Below are 23,663 nucleotides of genomic sequence, written 5' to 3' on the forward strand. Positions count from 1 at the left end.
ACAGGGTCATTCAAAGCTAAAAGCCCTGTACTTTTTCCTATTTTCCGATTTTTTTGCAACCTACGACTTTTGACCGGTTGCACCCTCGAAATGAAAATTAGAGATAAATTTACTTGTAATTGAAAACATACTCTTGCAGAGGGGGGAGTGGGGTAAAAGTTATTTTTCACCGGTCCAAACAGTACAATGGGGGCTCTTCAATGAATGACTCTGTACGTACCGCAATGCTGGCTGTGTGAGAAAGCAAGCACTATTTATTTGGTCCTTATCTCGTGTTCATACCGCTGTGTTTTAAGCATGGATTTGGCATTTTAACTTTCATATCGCAAACATGTTCTGTATTCTTTAATCACCTCAAATATCTTCATCTACACCACAATGGACGAAGAGGTATGTATTCTCACATGCTTTCAGTGATGGTCTCTCATCACCCGTTCTTTCGGCCAACATCACTCGGTTACTTACCAACACTTTTGCTTTAACTTGCAGGTGGGAAAGGTGCTCAGAGATCTGCCACTACGGCTGCAAACTGCCAGTATCAAAGAAAGGAAGGACCTCTTTTCGACCCTCAGCGCAACACTTGAAAGCCAAGGTAAGCTCCTATCGTAGCAGGACTACTTATGATAAGAATCGGCTCCCTACATGCGCAATTGTCTCAAACAGATGAATCTATGCAGCAATAATTACTTACTTTAGCTACAACAACAACCCTCTCGAGTCCTCACAATCATGTCGGTGGGGATCAGAATATTCTTGGTCTTCAAAGTACTGAAGGGAATTGATATTACTGGCCATTGTGGAGGGGGCTCTGTATTCTTTTACCCTTGGAATATAGCACGTTATTCTGTTTTCTGCACAAGACGGAGCAAGTCCATGCAAAGTGCGTTCATTCTAATTAATGGAAGACCAAAAACTTTCTTGTCTTCCCAGTTTTAACATGAATCGAACGGCAACTTGTCTCCCATAGCTTTAAATTGGTATACTGATGGAATGTTTCCTCTTTTCAACAGAAGTTACCGAACCTCTTGTGAAAGTATTATGCAGAGGGCTATTGATAGTTCTCCCACGGTACCATGACAAAGCTTCCCAAGCCTGTGTCAATGAGTTTGTCCTTAAATTAGTGAAACTTCATCCTAACTGGACTTCAAAGTATCTGACTAGTGTCCTTCTTGACGTTGCATCGTCTCTGCTGCAGCTTGTACCGACGTAAGTTATGCCTCTTTTTCCTTCAAATCTAGTTCATGTATATCTTGTAATACTAAATTGTAATAAATCAGACGAAAAAATGGTCTATTATAAAAAGCGTTTCAATTTATTATACAGCAGCCTGATGTTGAAACTCTTGTCGGCACGACAAGAATCGAAAAACGATCTATTACACTGTGCAGATAGGGCTATGTCTTTTCTTAACTTGCTGACATGGACAGTTAAAGTTTCAACAATCAGGCTGCAGGTGAGTAGGTAAGTATTTAACTAAACAAGCAATTAAAGTTTTGGAAGATACTACGGAAGAATATCTCTGGTGTAGGAAAGGCTTTTTTCGATCGATCATTGGTTCCTTCCAAAAACATGGGCACCAAATTTAGGAAGTTTTAGTTTTATCCAGCAGTCATTTCAATATGGAATTAGATTGTGATCTAAGTACAATGTTTGCAATTATACTTATCGTTTTTTTGTTTTTGCTGAAGGAAGTACACTAATTTTTTCTCTTGTTCTTAATTAGAACTAAAAAACAAAAAAGAAAGTATTAGATTTGTAAAATTGAAAAATGCCTATCACCATTATGTACATTATTCGTACATCTTCAACTATGTTTACTTTTTTTTTACGAGAAAACTGATGAAAATATCTTGTTGAAGTTTTCTGTTACCTAATTATTTTTCAATGAGAGGAGAAAATTCTCATTTAAAAAAAAAAAAAAAAAAAAAAAAACCTTGTAGCTAGTTTCTTTTCAAGAAGTAAAACCTGAAAGGGGATTGTAATGTCACAAGCAGAGGTAGGCATTTTTTGGCTTCAGCCATGGATATTTTTATAATATTTTCCTCTATCATAACATCAATACCGATGGCCAAAGTGTGAAACTATGTATCTCTGTTTTCAACCTTGCAGACTTCTTTATTGTTTCTTTGAAGAATAAGTCAATGTAATTTTCTCCATTAGCAGGATAATGTTCTGTTCAAATTTCAAGCTGTAAAGTTGATTTGTTTTTCCTTGAAAGAATAAAGTAGAGGCAGACATTTTAAAACACCGCTATGGAGGTACGTAGTTTCGCTATTTAGCCATTTGCTGTGCTATTAATATTTTTTTTTTTTTTTTTCAACTCCTCAGAATCTCAGTGTCTTTCTCTGTATCAAGTAAGTTCTAGGTAATTTTTAAAAAAAAAAAAAAAAAAAAAAAAAAAAAAAAAAAAAAAAAAAAAAAACTTTCAGCTCAGCTTTAATGATAAGTATGCATTCTCCATTTCCAGTAAAAATACCGGTAGATCTGGCTTGTTTGCACTTCAGTGGTCTGTGATATTGGTTGACCATGGGCTTACAAAAAACTCAACGGATGATTCCAAAGCAGAACTTAGTAATCTAGTTGAAATTCAATCTAAGTTGTTTAGCGCTGCTGTCGGAGCTAGATACCCCAAGTAAGAATTTTATTTTCATCTTTCACTTTCTTAGTTGGACATAATATGTGACTGTTGACAGGACTTTACAAGCATGCATCTTTTTCAAACTCATGTCTGGCTGTTGTGTAGCACAGTGATCAAGAGAGAAATGTTAAAAACACTCAAAAAACGGCTCCATCCTTAAAGTGCTCTACAACTGTAGGCGTTGGATCACAAAATGAAATCAGCTGATAATACGTTACACACAATTGATGGATCTGTTGGCTGAAAAGATAGTGCTGGCCGACAATAATGATTTCTGCTTGAAGCTAGTCAGACTTATCTGGCTGATGTGTGCAAAGTGAGAGCAGATAGAGGCTCTTTCTTTTCTTTTCACAGACATTACATTTTAACACCTCAAAATGTCACAAAAAGCTAATTATCTAGAGTAAAAACTTTATAAATCCTTAAATCCGTGTGAAGGAAGTCCCCTCCTTTTCTTCAAAATTTCATTTAAAGCATTAAACCAGAAAGAGCTATACTGAAAAATAGATGTTCAGGATTTTAAAAAAATAGGACCTATTTTTGTGATGCCGGTAACGCTCTTTTTTCAGTATAACTCTTGTCAAGGTTGAATTATGGTAGAAACTTTGAGGGAAAGGAGGGGACCCTTCTCTTAAGGGTTTAAAGATTCATTTAAATTTTTACCCTTCTACTAGTCCTGTACAAGTGTGTAAAAAGTGTGTTCAAAGTGTCAAAATGTAATGTCTATGACGAAGAAAATGCCCATAAGCAGTGAAGACAGAATGTGACTGGGTGGTGGCGTTGGCATCTTATACGCATGTGCCCTTCCACATTGTACTAGTATTTCTCTCCTGCAGATTTTGTTCTGTCTTCAGAAAATGGAACAGTGACGCAAAAATAAAGTGTACTGGCGTCTCTCATTTTAGGAACACACCTGTCATTCTTGCACAGAAATGGAAGCCTGATCGAATTTGTTCCTATTTTTTTCTAAATTTTCATTAAACTCTTTTTGTTTTTTTCTCAAATAGAAGTAACATTCAGGTAGTTTCCTTTTGGTTTATTACCTCAAGAAAAACTTGTTACGTATCTATACTGCCCCAAGTGCTGACATTATGATTATTTTCCTTCTTTCAGGATCACTCGGAAAGCTTACAAGTTGCTGTCACAAATGTGGATTCTGTCACCTCACATCTTGGAACAGTACCAGCAAATTATATTAGGTTCTGAGTCTCATCCTCACTTGCTGATTTTTGGCGCTTGCCTCTTAGAAAATTTGTCCGCAGCACAGAAAGATGTCATTCCTAATTTCAAGGTTTGTCAAGTTTAATAATCTGTAAAATGTCAGAGATTGACAAGAAGCGAAGCCCGAACCTCCGAGCTGCCATTCTATTTGAGTTCGGAACTTCCAATCGGTGACTAACGAATTGCAATGTTGGTGCATGATTTTAATACCACCTTGCAAGGTGGCTCTATAAGAGTTTCGACGTATTGAAAACCAACTGATCTGATTGGTTGAATCTGGTAACAACGGTGTCCACTGGCGTTGGTGATTGATGAGACCAACCGGGACAGAACTTTAAATAAAATTAGCTTAAGGGTAGGTTTTAAAGTGTCTACCAAGGGGGACCAAATTACCAAGGGGGAAAATAACTGAATCATTCTCGAAAAATTACTCTCTCCAAAAAGGTAAAATTGCGGAACGATCATGGAATTTCCATGCCTGCCTTCAGTGTTCTGCCTTCCTTCTAAAATTTGAGGAGCCACCTTGGCTACAGGGCCCAATTTACGGGAGCCAAATCAACATTTTGCATTTTTCGTTCGTTTGCTTCATATGTCTGTCTAATTCTCAAATATTCTCACTCGTGGGTTGTGCTACTAGGCTGCAAACAATGCTTTGAGCTCGCTACTTCTTCGCGATTGCGAGACTAAAAAATTGACAGGGCGTGTCAATGTTTCTAGGCGCCATAACAGTTCAGTCCCCCCACCCCCTCCAATTTTTAGGCACCAAAGCCCGATTCTCAGGCTCCTTTGGTGCATGGCGCCTGGGGCACGCGCTGCCTGCCTTCATTTCAACCTAATCTTCCTCCCTTCCATTGTGGAGCTTTTTACATGAAATAAATGTAAGCCTGAAGAGGAGAGACGCAACAAATTTTTGCACTCAAGTTCACGGATCTTTGTGAACATGGAGTCGGAAGATAATTTTCCTAAGTGATTACTTCTCCCCCCCTCTCTTTCTGTTCATTTTGAAAAAAAAGAGGCAAGGGACACATTTGGACTGAGTTAAGCAGAAAGGAACCAACCCACATTTTGGAAAAAATTGAGTTATGAGCGGTTTTGAACTCAACCACTGCTCTACTATCGATCGCCAAAAATTCAAAGTGTTTGTTGGAGCAAATTTTGCAGAAATTGAACTTGAAGTTTATCTTTTACACTGAGTCTTATGCAGGAGCTAAACTTTAAACCTCTTTTCCTCGGTTCGATCCTGATGTGGCTTGGTTCCTTTCTGTTTAACTCCGTCCATTTTGTTGTCTAATCCTGCGTTTTTCCCCAGGGCAAATCTGGAATTTTGTGTGAAGAGCAAAACACCAGATCTTGAGATTTGGCATTTTGAAACTTTTTGCACCCATGCAAACCTTAGTAGGTAGCAGCCAAAAATAAGCCAAGATCAGTCTTTAATTGTTTCTGAATGGAGCCGAAAATAAGTCTTTGTGGAACGACAGAAACTCAGGAGCTCATGTTAAAGCTGAAATTTTTAAGAATATTGTGTGGAAGAGCTTTGGCACTCTTTGAAATGTGCATGTGCAAATTGTGAAAATAAGTGCAATCTAAAAGTTCTACAAATTTCTAAAAACTGTAATTAAGTACTCACTTATTTTATGCCAATAATATATCCAACATTTTGCTTATACTAACTTTATTATGCTTTTTGCAGACTTGTTTGTTAGATTGGTTCATCAAGCTGTGTATCAGTTGCAAAACTGAACCCGGTGCACATATTGTATCTGAAAGTAAAGGATTACTCTCGAAAATCACCCTGGAGGAATGCAAAACTCAGTTGATACCAGCGCTTTCTCGGGCTATGTTACGAAATCCTGAAGTAATCTTACCGATTATTTTCTACGTCATCACGAATTTGGATCTGGATTTAAGTCAAGTTGCTGCTGATTTTTCAAAAAGTTTATCTGGTTAGTGGAACCTAGCTTATTCATCAGTGAGGTATTTAAAAAAAGGAATTAGGTTTTTATAAGCAAATCACACATTCTATGCGTGATTTCACACAAGTTTTAAAAACTATCGAGAAAAGAATTGGCTGAAATCCATGTCGTCATAATTAAGTAAATTATGCAACAGCCCATTGAAGAAAAATCGTGTGCTTCTTAACGAAGATCTCACTAGAGCTTGACTCAACTGATGTATTCGGTGCTTCCATTTGACTTGACAGGCGAGTAAAAAAAAACTCGATTTTCTCTCTGAGTAAAAAAATCTGGCTTGCAGTCTATACTATTCAACTAGTTAATGAGATTGCTTACAACATACTGTTGTCTTTTTTTTCTAAAGTTGTCAAGTTTTGAATAATTGAGTGAAATGAAGCATAAAAAATAATGTAACTGCACCTCTTTCCCAACTGTTAGTAAATAACATCCTGTCCAATTGAAATAAGGAAGGAAATAAGGATAGGGATTTTGAATAAGGATATTTCGAAACATAGTTTTCCTTTTATGACACAGGGTGTCTACAAGTCCGGAATTTCTGGAAAGTCCGGAAATAGTACTGATTTTTTGAAGATAGTCTGGAAGTACTGAAAAAGAGCGGATATTCTGCAAGAAGGTCCAGAATTTTTTCCTTCATACCATGCGTGTTTTTCAATTTAGCCCGGAAAGTATGCAATCCCCTGCAGATCGATTCTTAGAGTAATATTTGTCTGCAAGATTGCGCTTGTGCAGTCAGTTAATCTTCAAACCACCTATGATTTTGTCGTAACGTCTTTCAAATTTTCGAATTTCGTTAAATGGAGGTACTAGAAAAGTACTAAATATTTCTGTTGAGGATGTACTAATTTCTTGGGAATTTACTAAAAAAGTACTGTAAAAGCGCTGATTTTTGACCAGCCTGTTTTAGTAGACACCCTGATGACAATATTTGCATGATAAAGACAGGAAGAATAAAAGGAGAAAACCGATTCATTGATTAACAGTTCCAAGTTAAATCATGGCATTTAATCAGAACTTCAAAACAGAAGAAACAAAAAAACTTCACCTTTACTATGAAAAAAGAAGCAGCTCTCAAATTCATTCAAGGTTTCACTGTGAAAGTAATGGAACAAATTGAGTAAAACTCCAGTCTGAAGAAGACAAAGACGCATAATATTTATTTCTCTCCCTCTCAGAAAAGTGAAATTTACTTTTTCTCTCACACTTTCCATCATGCAGGGAGTCTAGTATCTACGAACACAAAAATGAGCGAATTGGCATCCAATGCACTCCATGAGGTCGGGAAGAAATGCCTTCAACCATCTGGGATTGAAGCTATTTTTGATCATCTTTTCAACGTCTTCAATGGTTCGGAAGGAAAACTCACTCTTCCAGCTCCTAAAATCTGCATTTTAGAGGTCAGTGTTCTTTTAAACACATCATTGAAGGGCATCCCTACTTGTAATCTATCTACAGAGCGTTAGGGCTTGCACCTATTCCAAGTCAAATCGATTAGATTGGTGAGCTTTAACGTTCTAAGAAGATTTCAAACAGCCGTCCTTTTTCACTGTTTGAAATCAATCTGTTTGTCTTGGAGTAGAGTCATTGAAATTCTATTTGAGTAGAATGACCGGCTTTACCTTTCCTCCATGAATGGGCGTTTCTTACGTAGCACTCAGCAAAGTAGCCCAAATTTTTGAATAAAGAATCATAGCTCATGAATGTGTAACTATTCCTACTCCCCTATCCGTTGCAGGAGTTTCATGTCCACTATGCAGCCTGAAGGGTATAGCGCGAGTGGCTTCAATGCTAAATATCTGCCATTTGCGATTTGTCTGCCACAAAGTCAGTTAAGCAAACGAAAATTCGGTTCTGACAGTTTGCTTTCAAGAGAAAATGACTATTCTTCTCTCCTTATTTTACTCTTGCACCCTTTAAAATTAAAGAGCCGTTTAAATTTTTTTTCTTTTTTTTCAAAATCATTTATGATTCATATACTTTTTAGCATATTTTTAACGAAATTGACATTGAATGTTTTCAATTTTCAAAAATAAGAGCTATCCAAGCCTGCATGTTGGACCTACTTATCGGTATGTTTTTCTTCTTCACTCGAGACTTTTCTTTTTCAGGGATCAACGGACTTAATTCCAGCTTTTTTAAAAAAAGAATATGATTGTAAACCGAAGTAAATGAAAGGTAGGTATGCTCTTCCCAACCCATTCGGGCAAAACTTGGCTTTAGGCTCCCGCCTGTAGAACAGTAATGCAAAATTTGAATTCCAACAACTTTGCAGTCTTGGCTGAAAACAAATATGACCATCTGCTGTTGATAAAAATGAAAAAAATAGCCACAATACTAAAAGCAAATGAATGTTCATTTTTAAAGAATTCGCTTGCATTGAATTTGTTCATTTTTATCAACAGCAGACGGTTAAATTTGTTTTCGGCCAAAACTTCAAAATTGGTGAAATTCAAACGTACCATAGCTCCAGCGGCGGGAGCTGGAAGCCGAGTTCTGGCCGAAAGGTCGCAGAGAGCATACCTACGTTTTACTTACCTTTATTGCAAACAGTATTTACTATTTGTTTTCTGCATGTTCAAAACTTTTCCACCTTGCTGAAAGTCTTGTCGCACTCATGGTTTTTCAGACTGCTGGCCGTTTAGTCAATAACAGTATTGCTGCTGAGGAACTTGAACTTTTATCTGCAGTCATCGCAAAGCACTTTGTGAAGGTTCTTCAAACAGAAGTTCATGAAAAGACACTTATCACCACTCTTCAGAGAATGTCTCCTTGGTGTTCAAATTTTAAGACCTTCATCCCTGAAAACATCTCCTCCGTATTATTGGTGAGTATTGCTAGAAATTCTTTGCTGGAATATCAACCAATGCTCTGTGATAAATTAACAATGAGCCTTATTTTTTCTCATGAAGAATATGATAAGCTCTTTTTCCTCTATAAGAGCATCTAATAGTACCGTTGAGGCACCTTTGCAAGTGTCTGATCCAAAAGCAAGTACCCACCTCTCTGTAAACAAAATTCTGGTTTCAGGCAATTTAAATTGAGTGATACATCATTAAAGAAGACCTAAAAAATAAACTCATCGGAGCAAACGGAAGGTTCTCATCTGTCACCAATTCAAAATGGTAGCCAGATAAACTTGAATTTTCCATAACTTTGACGCGTTACCATTGGATTTACTTTTTTTACGTTCTTTCGAATGATGTGTCACAATAGAGAGGTTTTCAATTGCAATTGTCGATTTTTGGGGGAATGTTTTGTTTCCCCAGGTTACGGCAAATTTTCAGGCCCCATATGAGCCCTACAACTTAATACCTATACTAGATATATTTTTGTTTGCCTCTATGTTTTAAAATCAGAGAGAATGAGGGGCTGTAACAAGACATTTTTGCAGGGTTGTAGTATAGTTTTCCTTATGTTGATTATCATGAAACAACTCAAATGTTTTTGAAATATGTCTAAAAATCATTCCTAGGAGAGAAAAAGCTGATCAAAAGCTGAGAAAAGCTGATGCTTAAAGCTAAGTTCAGCCAATCAGCAAATGCCGTTTTCCCCGCCTGGCTACATCATCAGAGCCTGCCAAAAATATCTTTTAAAATGGGTCTCATTTTCGGTATTATCAGACTGGGATTTCTTTGCAATTAAGGATTATAAGAAATCTGAAAAGTTCCTAGAAACCTCCTTGTTCCTTTTTGTTCCTTTGTTCACTTTGTATTTTCAGAAAGTGAGAGAGAAAAACAAACATGTTATTTTCTTTCTCCTGATACACAATTAATTGTTGTACAACTTTTTTTTCTGCAGAAAGGACTAGAAAACAAATCTTTAGCGCCAGCTCTGAAAATTGCCTACATAGAATGCTTGGGTGTATGCTATCAAGGCGAAACATTAGGACTTGGTTTGACTCTTGTGCCACAGTTAATGAAAAGTGTAGAAAAAGCAGCCGCTCAATCTTCGCAGGTACTTACCTCCTATTATATTTTTGTCATGATAATGTATCTTTTTCTGTATTGATCATTGATTATTAGCTGCGCAAAATTTTGGTGTAAAATTGATGCCTCATATCAGGGAGAAATTCATTTGCACAAAAGGCTCAAGTAAATAGTTAGTTGTAAAAAATGAAAATTATGAGAAAGAAGCCAGCTTGCTGACTACTGAATGTGCTCACTGCCAAGTCAATCACAGTGACTGTTGTTTTGTTGTTTGCGCTAGGCAAAAATGGTCACAGCCAGCGTTTTGAACTGTACATTTCCATCAGCACGCTTTGATGGTCTGAACTGTGAGGAACAGATTTCTTATTTTCACGAATATGATGTCTGTTGAAGGAGGCCGAAATGTGGGAACAAAATCTTGTAGGATTTGTAAAAGAAATTTCGATGACCACAGAGAGAAACTACCTATTTTCGTTTGCAGTGTTGCAAACTTCCTGTCATACTTTATTTTCTTTAAATTACAAGTCAGTTCAATTTCTTGAAAACCTCCTAGATTTTTCTTCTCTGTTAGCAAAATATTTTGTATAAATTTCAAGCTATGTAGTTGGCTTGTTTTTCTTTGGTAAAGTAAATTAGGAGCATTTTGAAACAACGCTATGTGTATACGTGGTTTCACACTTTGGCCATCGATGTGTGGGATTCGTGGAATGATTTGGCATAGCATGGTAGAAGAAATCATTGCTTGTCAGACAAAAGGGGGTAACTTAACTTTGAGATGAGTTCTGTAGTCCGTATGACTCCTTGACTCTTGTGAAAGTACAGTTTTGCTTTAACGCCTGAAGAGAAATTATGATTTGGGATAAGGACAATGAAGGCACAGTTCAAAATTTTTGTCAAGATCTTTTAAATGAGTTTTTCTCTCTCATCTTTTATAGGTTATGGTAGTAAGTGAAGGTATTAGTGCTGCTTGGTTCTTAGCTAAACTCTCACAAATCGATGAAATCAATAGCAAATCAAAATACGACCCTCTCTGGAACTCTGTTCTTGATATGGACAAGCAAATTTTTGTCTCTGATAAAATTACTACCCAAATTTCTGACGAAAGTAAGTTTGTTTATGTTTATTTTAGCCATCAAAATTAAACATATCTTAAGTATTTTTATACCTTATTGTATGTACTGCTTCTAGAATCAGAACCTGTTAATATCTAACGTCAGAAAAAGTCAAATGTAGACTTGGAGTTGTTCCCAATCAAAGGGAACGGATTCCACCAACTCTCACTTGATCCCTTTTTTTCTCAAATGATGTTGAAAACATACTCTTCTTGCTTGTGAAATCATGAAGGCTTGCGTTGAATTCAATGACGCAACAAGGAAAGTGTCCGTGACAGAAATACGCGCCACTGGAATCTTTAAGCCATAATCACAAATGACTGGTACATGATTATTCCTGGAATTTATATTCTTGATCCTACTTTGATGGAGATTTTTACTCACAAATTTCAAACTAGTCGTCAAGCCTTTGTTTTACAGAAGTATTGTGGCTTATTTACAGAAGTGTCATGGCTCTCAATTTTAAAAAAATTTAATCAAGTGTCTCTTCAAAAAAGTACAACTCTTGACGTCAGAACAATTAAATCTAATGTCATGTTCGTAACTCTTAGAGTGCGAGAAATGTGAAAGCATGTCTCTTCATTTTTTAACATTCAGACCAAGTAGGAAAAAGGAAAGTAATCAAGTTCTTTTAAGGGTTGCAAGGTGTCACCTCTAGTCTTTGGATGTTTTTTTTTTTTCATTTTCTTAAACAAAGTCATTGTTTGTTTGTTTCAGCACTCATAAGTTTAGTCCAGCTATGCAATTTTGTAATAAACAAGAAATCTGACTCTGTCACTGGCAGTTTAAGTCCCTTATACAAAGTGTTGGTCTATGGAGCTATTTCTTGTAATAAGCTAGTTCATCAAACATCTAGTCAATTGATCAAACCATTAATATCATTGTCACATCAGCATTCGATAGCGCTCATTGTTGAATTTTCCAAAATCCTGTCTTCGGTCAAAGTTAAGGTTCGTATTTGCACTGAAACTCATCAATTTTAACCCCTATTTACCCAATTTACCATTGAACTTAGTACCCATTCTGACGAATTTACCTTTAATCTTTCTTGCTAATTAATTCTCATTCAACAAAAGGCATTTTGGAAGGGAACACCTTCATCTTTATTAAATGGAGATGTTGCATGTGTGAGGAATTTGCTATTAGACTGTTGATTCTTATGTAAAAGTTCGTGAGAAACACGATGGTGCCACTGGTTTTCTCTGAAATTAACTCCCAAGCTCAAAAAAAGCTCTCAAAGTGAGGCCAAAATGGAGGGGATATCCCACGCTACCCTGATAGTCCACCTCTACATCAAAACAAACTCTCCATTCAAAGATAGGGAGCAAATGCATTAACAGGGCTGCCACTTTATTTGGGGACTCCAAAACTGAAAACACGGCAACCCTGCTAATGTATTTGCTCCCTATCTTTGCATGGAGAGTTTGTCTCGATGTTGACGTGGACTCTCAGGGTAGGGTGGGATACCCCCTCCATTTTGGGCTCAACTTGAGAGCTTTTTTTGAGCTTGGGAGTTGATTTCAGAGAAAACCAGTGGCACCATCATATCTCTCGCGAACTTTTACATAACAATCAACAGCCAAATCGCAAATTTCTTACACATGCAACATCTCCATCGCTTATGACTTAATGGATTCTCACCAATTTTTGAGTGTGCTTTCTCTCAACAACAATAACATTTTAAGAATTTTTAAGAAGAAAGCTATTCTACTCAAATTAAATCTATCTCTAATAAATATCACATTCTTTTGCCTTTCAGAGCTGTGATAAGTCTGATCGGGAAGTGCGTGAAAACTCCGCAGATTCTGGGAATGAGGTAACAACAAAAAGTCTCAGAGCTGGTCTGTTAGCACTCACAACCAGCGAGCACCCGTACAATCATCCGGAAGCTTTGCTTATCGCCAAAGAGTCACTCTTACCCTCGCATCATCCTCATGTTTGTAAGTATGAAGAATTCAATCCCAGAAATGAATGAATGAATGAATGAAAAAAAGCAGTTATTGTATAAGATAGCTTGAGTTAGCTCCCGTCTGTTGTAACTCTATTGTTAGAATAAAATGTTTGGTGTTCTCAAGGTGACCTGGACCAGCAAATTTAGACCTAGAAAATGAGGTTTGTAGTTTTATTCCTCTAAGATTTAATATTAAAGACAAAGTTTTATAACTCTTTTACGTTAAAAATATTTTTTCTTGACTTTGAATTTTTGACAGGAGCCAATGGACTCATTGAATGCAAAAGTCAAGATTACTCAAAATTCTTTTCTCCCCCAAAATGTGACTTGATGCATTTCTGTTAATGGCTGATTGAAAGTATGTCAAGTTATTCATTCCTCAGTTTACTCACTTTCTCTCAATGTTATTTTCCTTAGATTGCCCCGTTCAGAGCATTTGGTTAAGAATACTCAAGTTTCACAAATTGGATCCCGGTAAAATCATTGGTGCTCAAAAAATGTTCATACAAGTCTTAATCGATGAATTCAAAATAGCCCCGGTAAGTTAGAACCCGTTTATTTTTCTAGCCTAAACAATTAGTTTAACTCCATAGCCCTCCACAAAATATTGCTTTCATGCATTTAAAATTGATTTTTCCACTTTGTCTAAAGCCCTGCCTGTATTTCCCTCTCTTTTTGTAGATGGAAAAGAATGCCCTTTTTGCGACGATGAAATACAATGCAGAAGTCCTTGTTCACTATTATGTGAAGAAGGTGTCGAAGATACTCAATGATGCTGAGCTGAATAAAATAACGGATGATGACTACTTTACCTACCTCACGCCTGAAGGAGAGCTGTACGATAAATCTGTCATCACAAAGTAAGTGTTGTGAATCCTCCTCAGTGCTCTATAAAAAATTTTCCAAGCCAATAAATTCATTTTAGTCAATTTAAAAAATAATCAAGACACACACAGAACTACATAATAGGTGAAGATGCTAGTCTAAGAAGATTTTTGGTACCAATAGACAAGTACTTAAGGACACTTGAAAGGTCCAAGTTGGGCAAGATGCGCTATCCTCAATGACGTTTTTAAAAATTGACTATCTTTAATGAAAATTAAGCATTTTCGAGTCATCAAGTTGGTGTGTTTTTGTTATTGTTGATTCAAATGTCATCAGTATCGCAAAATTCCAATGAGTTCTGATGAAACGGTTTCCTATCCTGGAGGTCTACTTCACCAAATTCAGAACAAAAATATATCTACGATAAGAGTCTGACTGATTCCACAGCTCATTATTGTATCCCAGCAAATTGAAAAAATTTAATCCCTTCAAATTAAGTTTATATTTGTCTTCCTTTTTTCCCCTCAGCTCGGAAACAGAGAACAGTTCCATAGCCGTCAATGTGAAACGAGAGAGCAAAGCTTACTCTTTCAAGGAGCAACAGGAAGAAATGCAGCTAAGGAAAGAGCTTGAAGAGAAGAAGAGAAAAGAAGGGAAGATCAAAGAGCCAGAATACACACCCAAGCAGAAAGAAGCCATCAAAGCTCAACTCCAGAAAGAAAGCGCTATTCGGAAAAAGTTAACCCAGGTAAGTTTCTCATCCTTCCTCTTCAGAGACTTTTAAATCTCAAAATCTTCTTGTCTCACAATCTTGCATTTGCATTACAGCAGTAATTCTATCTGAGTCAACACTTATAACTAAAGGAAATGAAAGCTTGTGCACAGTCACATGTTTAGTGAACTCCAATTGAACAAAATCACAATTATAATGGAAGGATTTCAGTTTCCTCACAACCCCCAATAAGAGTTCAACAGTAAAACTTCTTTGTATAAAGAATTTCCAGCATGTTCATATGAATGATTTCTGTATGAAATGCAATGATAAGCCAAAGAGGCAAAATATTTAAGAGCATGGGCTGTTTCTTTAAAGGAAGAATTTGGAGATTTTTATTCATTATCATTATTCTTTTTTATTTCAGTTGCAAGAGAACGTTCAGCGGGCAAAAGAAATCCTATCTGTGATGTGCGAATCGGATCCAGTCTCGTTTTCTTTTCGCTTCAAAGATCTTCTTCCGTTGATCACACGCAACATGCAGTCACCTATTGCAGCCCCTCACATGACAGAATTGATAATCAAATTTTCCACTGCTGTATTTCCGCCAAAATCAGAATTTTTCGTAATTGGTCAAAGAGTTGTCCACAATACCCTACGTCTCCTCAAACCCAAATGTGCGTTAGATCCCGCGTGGGAAGCTGAGGACCTATCAGAGGCCGCAAGTAAAGTCGTGAGGAAGCTGCATGAATTTACTAATCTCAAAGACAACAAGAAACCGTTCCCCTCGCCAACATTTTGTTTTTGCATAGCATTCCTAAAACCGGCACTGCTCTCTCTGATCTCCGCTAACCCAGAAAATGAATTGATTGCATTTGGAATATCATTTATCGCAAATCATGCAACATTGCGCAAAGATCCCAGTAAAACTTTAGATTTAAATGACCCAAAACACATGCCCCGGAAAATGATTTATGACTTTCTGTTTGAGGTCATCTGTTTGACGCAAGGACGCATTCAGCAACAGGCCTGCAATGCTGTTGTTGATGTTGCATTTTGTGCATCAGGAGAAGAAGGCTGTGATGTAGCTAGTACGGAAGAGATTGATTCATTCCTCTGTGGACTTCAGAACGGGAACGCTTATGTGAGAGATTCTGCATTGCGTGGAATGCTTCAAATTGTCCCAAGTTTACCAACTCAGGAGAGAAACCCCAAACTTTTCCCCAACTTTACAAAAAGAATCTGGGTCGCTCAATTTGATTCAGTTGAAGAAAATAAAAACCTTGCAAAAAAGCTGTGGGACACTTGTAATCTAAGTATCAATATCAATGGACTCTGTAATTATCTCCTAGAGGATGTGACGCATCCTGTTTTGAGTGTACAAGAAGCAACAGCGTGTGCCCTGGCAGCTTATCTTGAAGAATCGCCTCCTGAGCTAACAAATATGGCAATCAAAAGTTTACTCAAAGCTTATAAAGACAAATTAACCATGCTGCCGCCAAAAATGGACATGTTTGGCCATGTGATTGAAGAACCCGTGGATGTATGGGAGCCTCGAGTTGGAATTGCCCTGGCCTTGACACAGCTAGCGCCGCTGTTGAGTCAGGAAAACATTTTGAAGTTAATTGCATTTTATGTATCAACAGGATTAGCTGATCGTCAAAGTGTTGTCAGGGAACATATGTTGCAGGCAGCGTTGGCTGCTGTTGAACATCATGGAAAAGTAAGACTCAGCTCATTTTTTCTATTTTTTGATGAATCTATCCCTTAGATTATTTGATGTAGATATAGATAGGAGACTCATTTTGTATGTGCTAAAAATTTCATTCATAAGTCCAAAAATTAGTTTTTCCCTTCTATTTTCTGATAATACCACTAACATCTGAGCAACTCAGTCCATACATTTTTCTCATAGAATTCCCAGAGATTTAATGAGCTGAACATTTTAAAATGGTCTATTTATTGCCAAAATACTCAATTTTACTAAAGAAATCTGTGTTGCTGGAGTCTTATTTTACAATATTCGGACTGCATTTTGCATTAAGGAACTAAAATCTATAAATGAATTTAAAATTTATCGTTCAAACATAAAAGAACCTATCTGCAAAGGCATATTGAAGGTACTTATGTTGTTTTTAAAATGAACGAGAAATTGTAGCTCCTAATTGCAAAATGTGATACATTTTGCATCTACCTTACCCGCTCGCATTCTGTAGTGGAAAAATTTGAAACGCAGGAACTGGAAATTAGGCAAGAAAAAAGTATCTGGAAAAAATTATACCATCTGTTTATTGCATGAATTCAACTTTTTGATCCTTAGCTTTTTAGGAAACGGAGATCACGTGTAACAAAACGTTTTTCCCGTTTTGCTCTACTTTCTGCTAGTTTCATGTCAAGAACGAAACATTAGACTTTTCAAAAGGCTCCTAATATCCTCAGAGACTCACTCTACTTCCAAAGAAAAACTCAACTTGTGGTTTTAACAGCTGAATGTAGTATCTGCAACACTAATCCTCCATTGTTTGTCATTTGTTTCAGGATAATATCAATAGCTTACTGCCTGTTTTTGAGCAATTTCTGGACAAAGCTCCCAAGTCTGCGGAATACGATTCACAGCGCCATTCCGTCGTGGTTCTCATGGGTTCTCTAGCCCGTCATTTAGACAAAGATGACAAGAAAATCAAGCCAATCGTTCAAAAACTAATCAAAGCTCTTGCAACGCCTTCACAACCTGTCCAAGAAGCTGTCGCAAACTGTCTCGTGCCTCTGGTGCCCTCGATCAAAGATGATGCTCAGGGTATTATTAAGAAGCTACTGCAGCAATTGTTCAATTCGAATTCGTACGGTGAGCGCAAAGGAGCCGCTTATGGTTTGGCAGGAATGGTCAAAGGGCTTGGTATTCTAGCATTGAAGCAATTTGAAATCATGGGCACTTTAACGAGTGCTATTCAAAACAAGAAAAGTTACAAACACCGGGAAGGTGCTCTCTTTGCTTTTGAGCAACTTTGCCATGCGTTGGGACGTTTGTTCGAGCCATATATAATTCACGTGTTGCCGCATCTTCTTTCTTGTTTTGGCGACAGTAATAACTACGTGCGAGAAGCAACAGATGAGTGTGCGAAAGTTATCATGGGTAAATTATCTGCACATGGAGTCAAATTAGTTTTACCCGCATTACTTGCAGCTCTAGATGAAGACTCTTGGCGCACCAAAACTGGATCTGTAGAATTGCTTGGAGCCATGGCCTACTGTGCCCCAAAACAACTGTCATCCTGTTTGCCAAGCATTGTACCAAAGCTAATTCAAGTCTTGAATGACTCCCATATTAAAGTCCAACAGAGTGGAAACGAAGCATTGAAAGTAATCGGTTCAGTCATCAGGAACCCAGAAATTCAAGCGATAGTCCCAGTCCTACTAGAAGCTCTTCAGGATCCATCACGCAAGACCGCACCCTGTCTCCAAACCTTGTTAGATACTAAATTCGTTCACTTTATCGATGCACCATCCCTCGCATTGATCATGCCTGTAGTCCAACGAGCGTTTATGGATCGATCGACAGAAACTAGGAAAATGGCTGCCCAGATCATCGGGAATATGTATTCCTTAACAGATCAGAAAGATTTGACACCTTACCTACCTACTATAATTCCTGGTCTGAAAACTTCACTCTTAGATCCAGTTCCAGAGGTTAGGAGTGTTTCGGCTCGTGCCTTGGGTGCCATGGTACGTGGTATGGGTGAGTCCAGTTTCGAAGACTTATTGCCATGGTTAATGCAGACGTTGACCTCTGAAACCAGTTCTGTGGATCGCTCAGGAGCCGCTCAAGGTTTGAGTGAAGTTGTCGGTGGATTGGGAGTGGAAAAACTCCACAAGTTGATGCCAGACATCATTGCGACTGCTGAAAGATCAGACATCGCACCACACGTGAAGGACGGTTACATAATGATGTTCATTTACATGCCAGTAGTTTTCACCAATGAATTCACTCCTTACATTGGTCAAATTATCAAGCCTATCTTAAAAGCTCTCGCTGATGAAAATGAATTCGTTCGAGATACGGCGTTGAAAGCTGGTCAAAGGATAGTCAATCTTTATGCTGACTCTGCCATACTTTTGTTACTACCGGAACTAGAGAAAGGTTTATTCGATGATAATTGGCGTATTCGTTTCAGTTCAGTACAGCTGTTGGGTGATTTATTGTACAGGATATCTGGAGTTTCAGGGAAAATGACCACAGAAACAGCAGATGAGGACGATAATTTCGGTACCGAGCAGTCCCATGTTGCTATCATAGAAATCCTAGGTCCTGAAAGGAGAAATCGAGTACTGGCTGGGTTGTATATGGGCCGGTCAGATGTTTCTCTCATGGTGCGCCAAGCTGCTCTTCATGTGTGGAAAGTGGTGGTTACCAATACCCCCCGAACTTTACGTGAAATTCTCCCAACCCTTTTCTTGCTTCTACTTGGTTGTCTGGCTAGTACCAGCTACGACAAGCGACAAGTGGCCGCTAGAACATTGGGCGACCTGGTACGCAAACTAGGTGAGCGGGTGCTGCCTGAAATCATTCCAATCCTTGAAAAAGGTCTTGAATCCGATGAGCCGGATCAAAGACAAGGTGTTTGCATCGGTTTATCTGAAATAATGGCCTCTACTTCTAGAGAAATGATTCTTGCTTTTGTAAATAGTCTAGTACCAACTGTGAGGAAAGCACTGTGCGACCCTCTGCCTCAAGTCAGGGAAGCCGCAGCCAAAACGTTCGACAGTCTGCACGCGAATGTAGGAGTTCGTGCATTGGATGACATCTTGCCAGTCATGTTGGAAGGTCTCAACAACGAGGACCCGGAACTTGCCGAGCGCACTTTAGACGGACTGCGTCAAGTTATGGCCATCAAATCTCGTGTTGTCTTACCGTACTTAGTGCCGCAACTTACAGCACCACCTGTAAATACTAAAGCACTTTCTATACTAGCTGCTGTTGCTGGCGATGCCCTTACGAAACATCTGGGAAAAATTTTGCCGTCCCTCCTCACTGCTTTATCTGAATCCAGTAACTCCGCTGAAGAATTAGAATACTGTCAAGCTGTAGTTTTATCCGTGTACGGTGAAGCAGGCATCAGGATAGTCATAGATCAGCTTCTCGACTCTACAAAATCAGAGAAGATTGAGGCCTGCCGATCTGCTGTCACGTTATTATGCGCTTTTTGCACGCACACAAAAGCTGACTATACGATATTCGTCCCTCAGCTTTTGCGCGGCTTAATCCATTTGATGACCTCCTCAGATCAAGATGTTTTAATGATGAGTTGGGAAGCCCTCAACTCTGTCATCAAAACTCTCGACCCTGCTGTGCAAACAGAATATGTGTCGGACATCCGTCAAGCTGTTAGGTTTGCCATCAGTGATATGAAAGGTCAAGAACTTCTACCTGGTTTCTGCTTGCCGAAAGGGATCACTCATGTCCTGCCTGTTTTCAGAGAGGCCATTTTGAATGGCCCACCGGAAGTGAAGGAACAAGCTGCACAAGGACTGAGTGAGGTTATTCGAGTAACTAGCGCCAAGGCACTGCAGCCATCAGTCGTTCAAATCACTGGACCGATGATTCGAATCCTCGGAGATCGCTTCAACTGGAGTGTCCGTGCAGCTGTGCTGGAAACCTTAGCCGTGCTTCTAGCCAAAGTTGGTATTATGCTGCGACAGTTTTTACCACAGTTACAAACAACATTTCTCAAAGCTCTTAATGACACAAATCGTACAGTTAGACTAAAAGCTGCATCCGCACTCAGCCATCTCATAGTGATTCATAATCGTGTCGACCCACTTTTTTCTGAGTTGCACACAACCATCAGAACAACGGACGATAGTGGAATCCGTGAAACGTCTCTCCAAGCTTTGCGAGGTGTGATCACACCTGCAGGTGACAAAATGACAGAACCTGTCAGGAAAACCCTTTATTTAACCTTAATTGGGATGTTGGGCCACCCAGAAGACATTACAAGGACTGCGGCATCAGGTTGTTTAGGTGCATTATGTCGCTGGTTATCACCAGAACAGCTGAACACAGTTATGCAAGACCATTTATTAGTTGATGACAATTCGGTAGACCAAAACATCAGGCATGGAAGAGGATGTGCACTATTCGTTGCGCTGAAGGAGAGCCCTGAAACAGTCTACACGGATAAGTTTGCAGATGGGGTCAACAATGTTCTCAACTCTTACTTGACATCAGAGAAAGTACCTATTGCAATGAATGGAATCAGAGCCTCTGGGTACCTGTTTAAGTATTTAATGTCAAATAACCAACCACTACCTCCAAAAGTTTTGACAGTTTTTGTTAAGGTAAGCACATCAAAGCCCTTGTTAATTTTTTATCAGCACCTATTTGACTAATTTCAGTAACTAATTTTACCGTACTGATTCCATAGGTACTTATTATTTCGTATACTATGACAATTTTGGGCTCTTTGATCATTGTCACGTATTATTAAAATTTGAAATTTGTGCAAATTTATAATTCGTTGCTAGTATCTTCTTCTGTCAAGCTTTTGTTTGTGGCTGTGCAACGCAAAGATGGATGAGAAGTCCAAATACCCTTCATCAATATAGATCATATCAGTGAAAAAAGTTTTGTATCGAGTCAGTAAGCTCACAATCCATTTTAATTCTATACATCTCCTCTTTTCAACCACACTAAAGTAGAGTCATTTACCACCTCTCCCGTTTTTTTTAAGTTGTTAAGTTATTTTTCCAAAAAATAACTATAAATTGCAAGGAAACATTTTGATTTCTTTTCCCTTGAAGTAAAAAACCGTAATCTGAGATTTTTAAGTATTGAAAATGAGATACCCATTTTCTGTATCCAGACAACTGTGTATTCCTTGTTTTAACAGTCCAAAAAAGACAACTTTTTCATCAAACTATTACAAATTTTATGGAGACGCTGTTGAAAAAGTCTCACAGCACAGATACCTAAGTAAAAGGCTGCAAGTATATATTCCGAGCTTTTTGGCGGTCAGGCGTCGCAGAGCGCCATGCAAGCGACTCTTATGTATGTATGCGTGTATGTATAAATTCGCAAGTCTATTATAGACTCATCTTGTTTGTGAGCGCTTTTTGCATTCTAAGGTTTGTCTCTAATGTTTCAGACAATGAACCACTCCAGCAATGACGTTAAACAATTATTGAGCAAAGTCTGTTCCTTCCTCGGAAAATCGAATATTGAGCTATCGCCTGAGTTCCTCAAAGCCGTTCTCCCTGTCCTGGTAAATGGAACAAAAGAAAAGAACAGTTATGTCCGTGCAAATAGTGAACTGTCTCTAGTTTCCGTCTTGAAACTGCGGCAAGGAGATGCTGTACAACAGGTATGCTTTGCACACATCCAATTTGAGAACATCCAGCAAATTGTTCAATATAAGTTCAAAGCCTTTAATTTTTTATTATCACACATCAGGAAGGTAAAATTTATTGTCGGTAGTCAGATGAAGCATGCATCACTCATAAATAGATTACGTTTTGCAGTGGAAAACTGCAATTCATGTCTCATTTCACAAACAGAAATGTGTCATTAGTTTCCTAATGTAGATAGGTGTTTTTGTGGTTGAGCCAAAACTAGTAGTTCCTAATCGCAAAATGTAGTCTGAATGTGACTCATAAAAAGAGGACGAAGCAGTTATAAATCAAGTCTCTGTCTGCGGAGCAAAAGAAGGTTTTCTTCCAAGTTCTCATGTAGATAGACGTGGATCGAATAATGCTGTTCCAGTCAATAATTGCTTCTTGCTAGAGAAGTCTATCTGCAGTAGAGTTAATAGCCCTCAACTTTCACTAGCTTTTAATGAAGCCTTGAGTGATTTTTCTGTGGTCATTTTGATCCAGGTCAGCTTGAACCGTTGTCCTCTTCCAATCTTTTATAAATCCCAATCTAAAATACATAAGCGGCTCTGAATTATTGCTTCTGTCTCTTTTTTGAAAAATTCCCATCGCAGATAGATCACCTTTAAAATTGATCACTGGCACCCACTTCTTTCTATTCATTTTCTGGAATTGCGGAGTGGACTAAGCTTTTAGGATTTTTTTTTTTCTCCTCTTAGGTGTGTTTTTTAAAACTATTTAATGCGCTTCTTGGTTTTTTCACAAAATTTTACAAAAGGAAAACTGTACCTATAACCCTATAAAAATTCCTTGCCATTGCCCCTTTATCCATTCACTTCACACACTATCCTAAACATGCTTTTCCTATATGAGTTAATCTAATACTCTGCGAATATGTTTCTCTTAATTAATTTTCAGATGTGTTTAAATCTTTTGGATGTTGGTGCTCGAGAATCGCTGAATGATGTAATCACCAAGGTTCTGCGTAAAGTTGCCGGCCAGTCAGAAACGAAATTAGAGGAACTTGATGATACCATCCAAACATGATATCACTTGCTTGCACGCCTGAAGTTCCCTGCCACCAGATCTAAGTTGCATTTCTACTCATCCATTTTTTTCACCCTCCATCGTTTTGTAGTTGCTCAAGATAATTCTTCTCACATTTGTATTATATTGTTAAAATTTATGTTTTTGAAGTACAGTCTTGTCAGTAATTTCAATGAAATGACTTAAATTTATTTTCCTAGTCATCTACATCTTTCGCAATTTAATTGGTCTTTCTCCAAAAGACTTGATTTGAGCGCAAAATAATTTAAAATTTAGTTTTCTGCGGTTTGTAATTGCATACATACACCTTGTTGCAAAGTGACAAGCAGAAAACTGTTTTTTAAAGCCCTCAAAACAACTAAGAAATCCAACCATTCTCCAAAAGACTCAAGGGCTAAAGGGCTGTATAGTACTTGATTATCTTGATTTGATTAATTTTGTATCCCTCACGCGATTATCAGGAACTAAAGGGTATATCGACGGCGTAAGTCGGCAATCACATATCTCGTTTGCGGTGTCTGAAAATCTTTGCCTCTATGTTATTTTTTTGAAGGAGAACAAATTGACATCATTCCTCGAAGTTTATGCAGAATTCTCCTCACACAGAGAGGAAAAATCACGGCATTTTTAAAGAATCGCCGTTGAGTAGTTTTCCGTTTAAAAAATAAAGTATGACAGGAAGTCTGCGACGTCGCAAACCGAGTTATGTGATTGCCGACTTACACCGTACACATATTGGTTCTCTAAGTCCAAACATGTCTCTGTATTTAAGATTTTAGTAAGTTTTTGCACTTGAAAGTGATCATCATCATATTTTAAAGTATTAATGAAAGTTATCATCCACATTAAGACTTGAGCTACAAAAAATTTGACTTTAATTGTGGAAAATATGTTGA

The 23,663-nt window shown here is 38.0% G+C and overlaps 1 protein-coding gene across 1 annotated transcript; it reads left to right on the forward strand.

Annotated features, from left to right (window-relative positions):
- The first annotated feature begins 209 nt into the window (after positions 1-209).
- l(3)80Fj (lethal (3) 80Fj) lies at positions 210-22,945 on the forward strand. The gene is made up of 19 exons (XM_019046420.2): positions 210-390; positions 490-592; positions 1,011-1,206; positions 2,468-2,632; positions 3,752-3,929; positions 5,550-5,802; positions 7,048-7,226; positions 8,456-8,653; positions 9,628-9,783; positions 10,691-10,859; positions 11,585-11,817; positions 12,627-12,807; positions 13,236-13,357; positions 13,500-13,678; positions 14,172-14,391; positions 14,783-16,078; positions 16,894-20,691; positions 21,498-21,713; positions 22,639-22,945. Exons 1-19 carry the CDS (start codon positions 379-381, stop codon positions 22,765-22,767), a joined length of 7,983 nt encoding a protein of 2,660 aa, XP_018901965.2. The 5' UTR covers positions 210-378; the 3' UTR covers positions 22,768-22,945.
- Positions 22,946-23,663: the final 718 nt, after the last annotated feature.

This window comes from Bemisia tabaci, chromosome 10 (assembly GCF_918797505.1).
Source record: "Bemisia tabaci chromosome 10, PGI_BMITA_v3".
In the NCBI taxonomy this organism is placed as follows: domain Eukaryota; kingdom Metazoa; phylum Arthropoda; class Insecta; order Hemiptera; family Aleyrodidae; genus Bemisia; species Bemisia tabaci.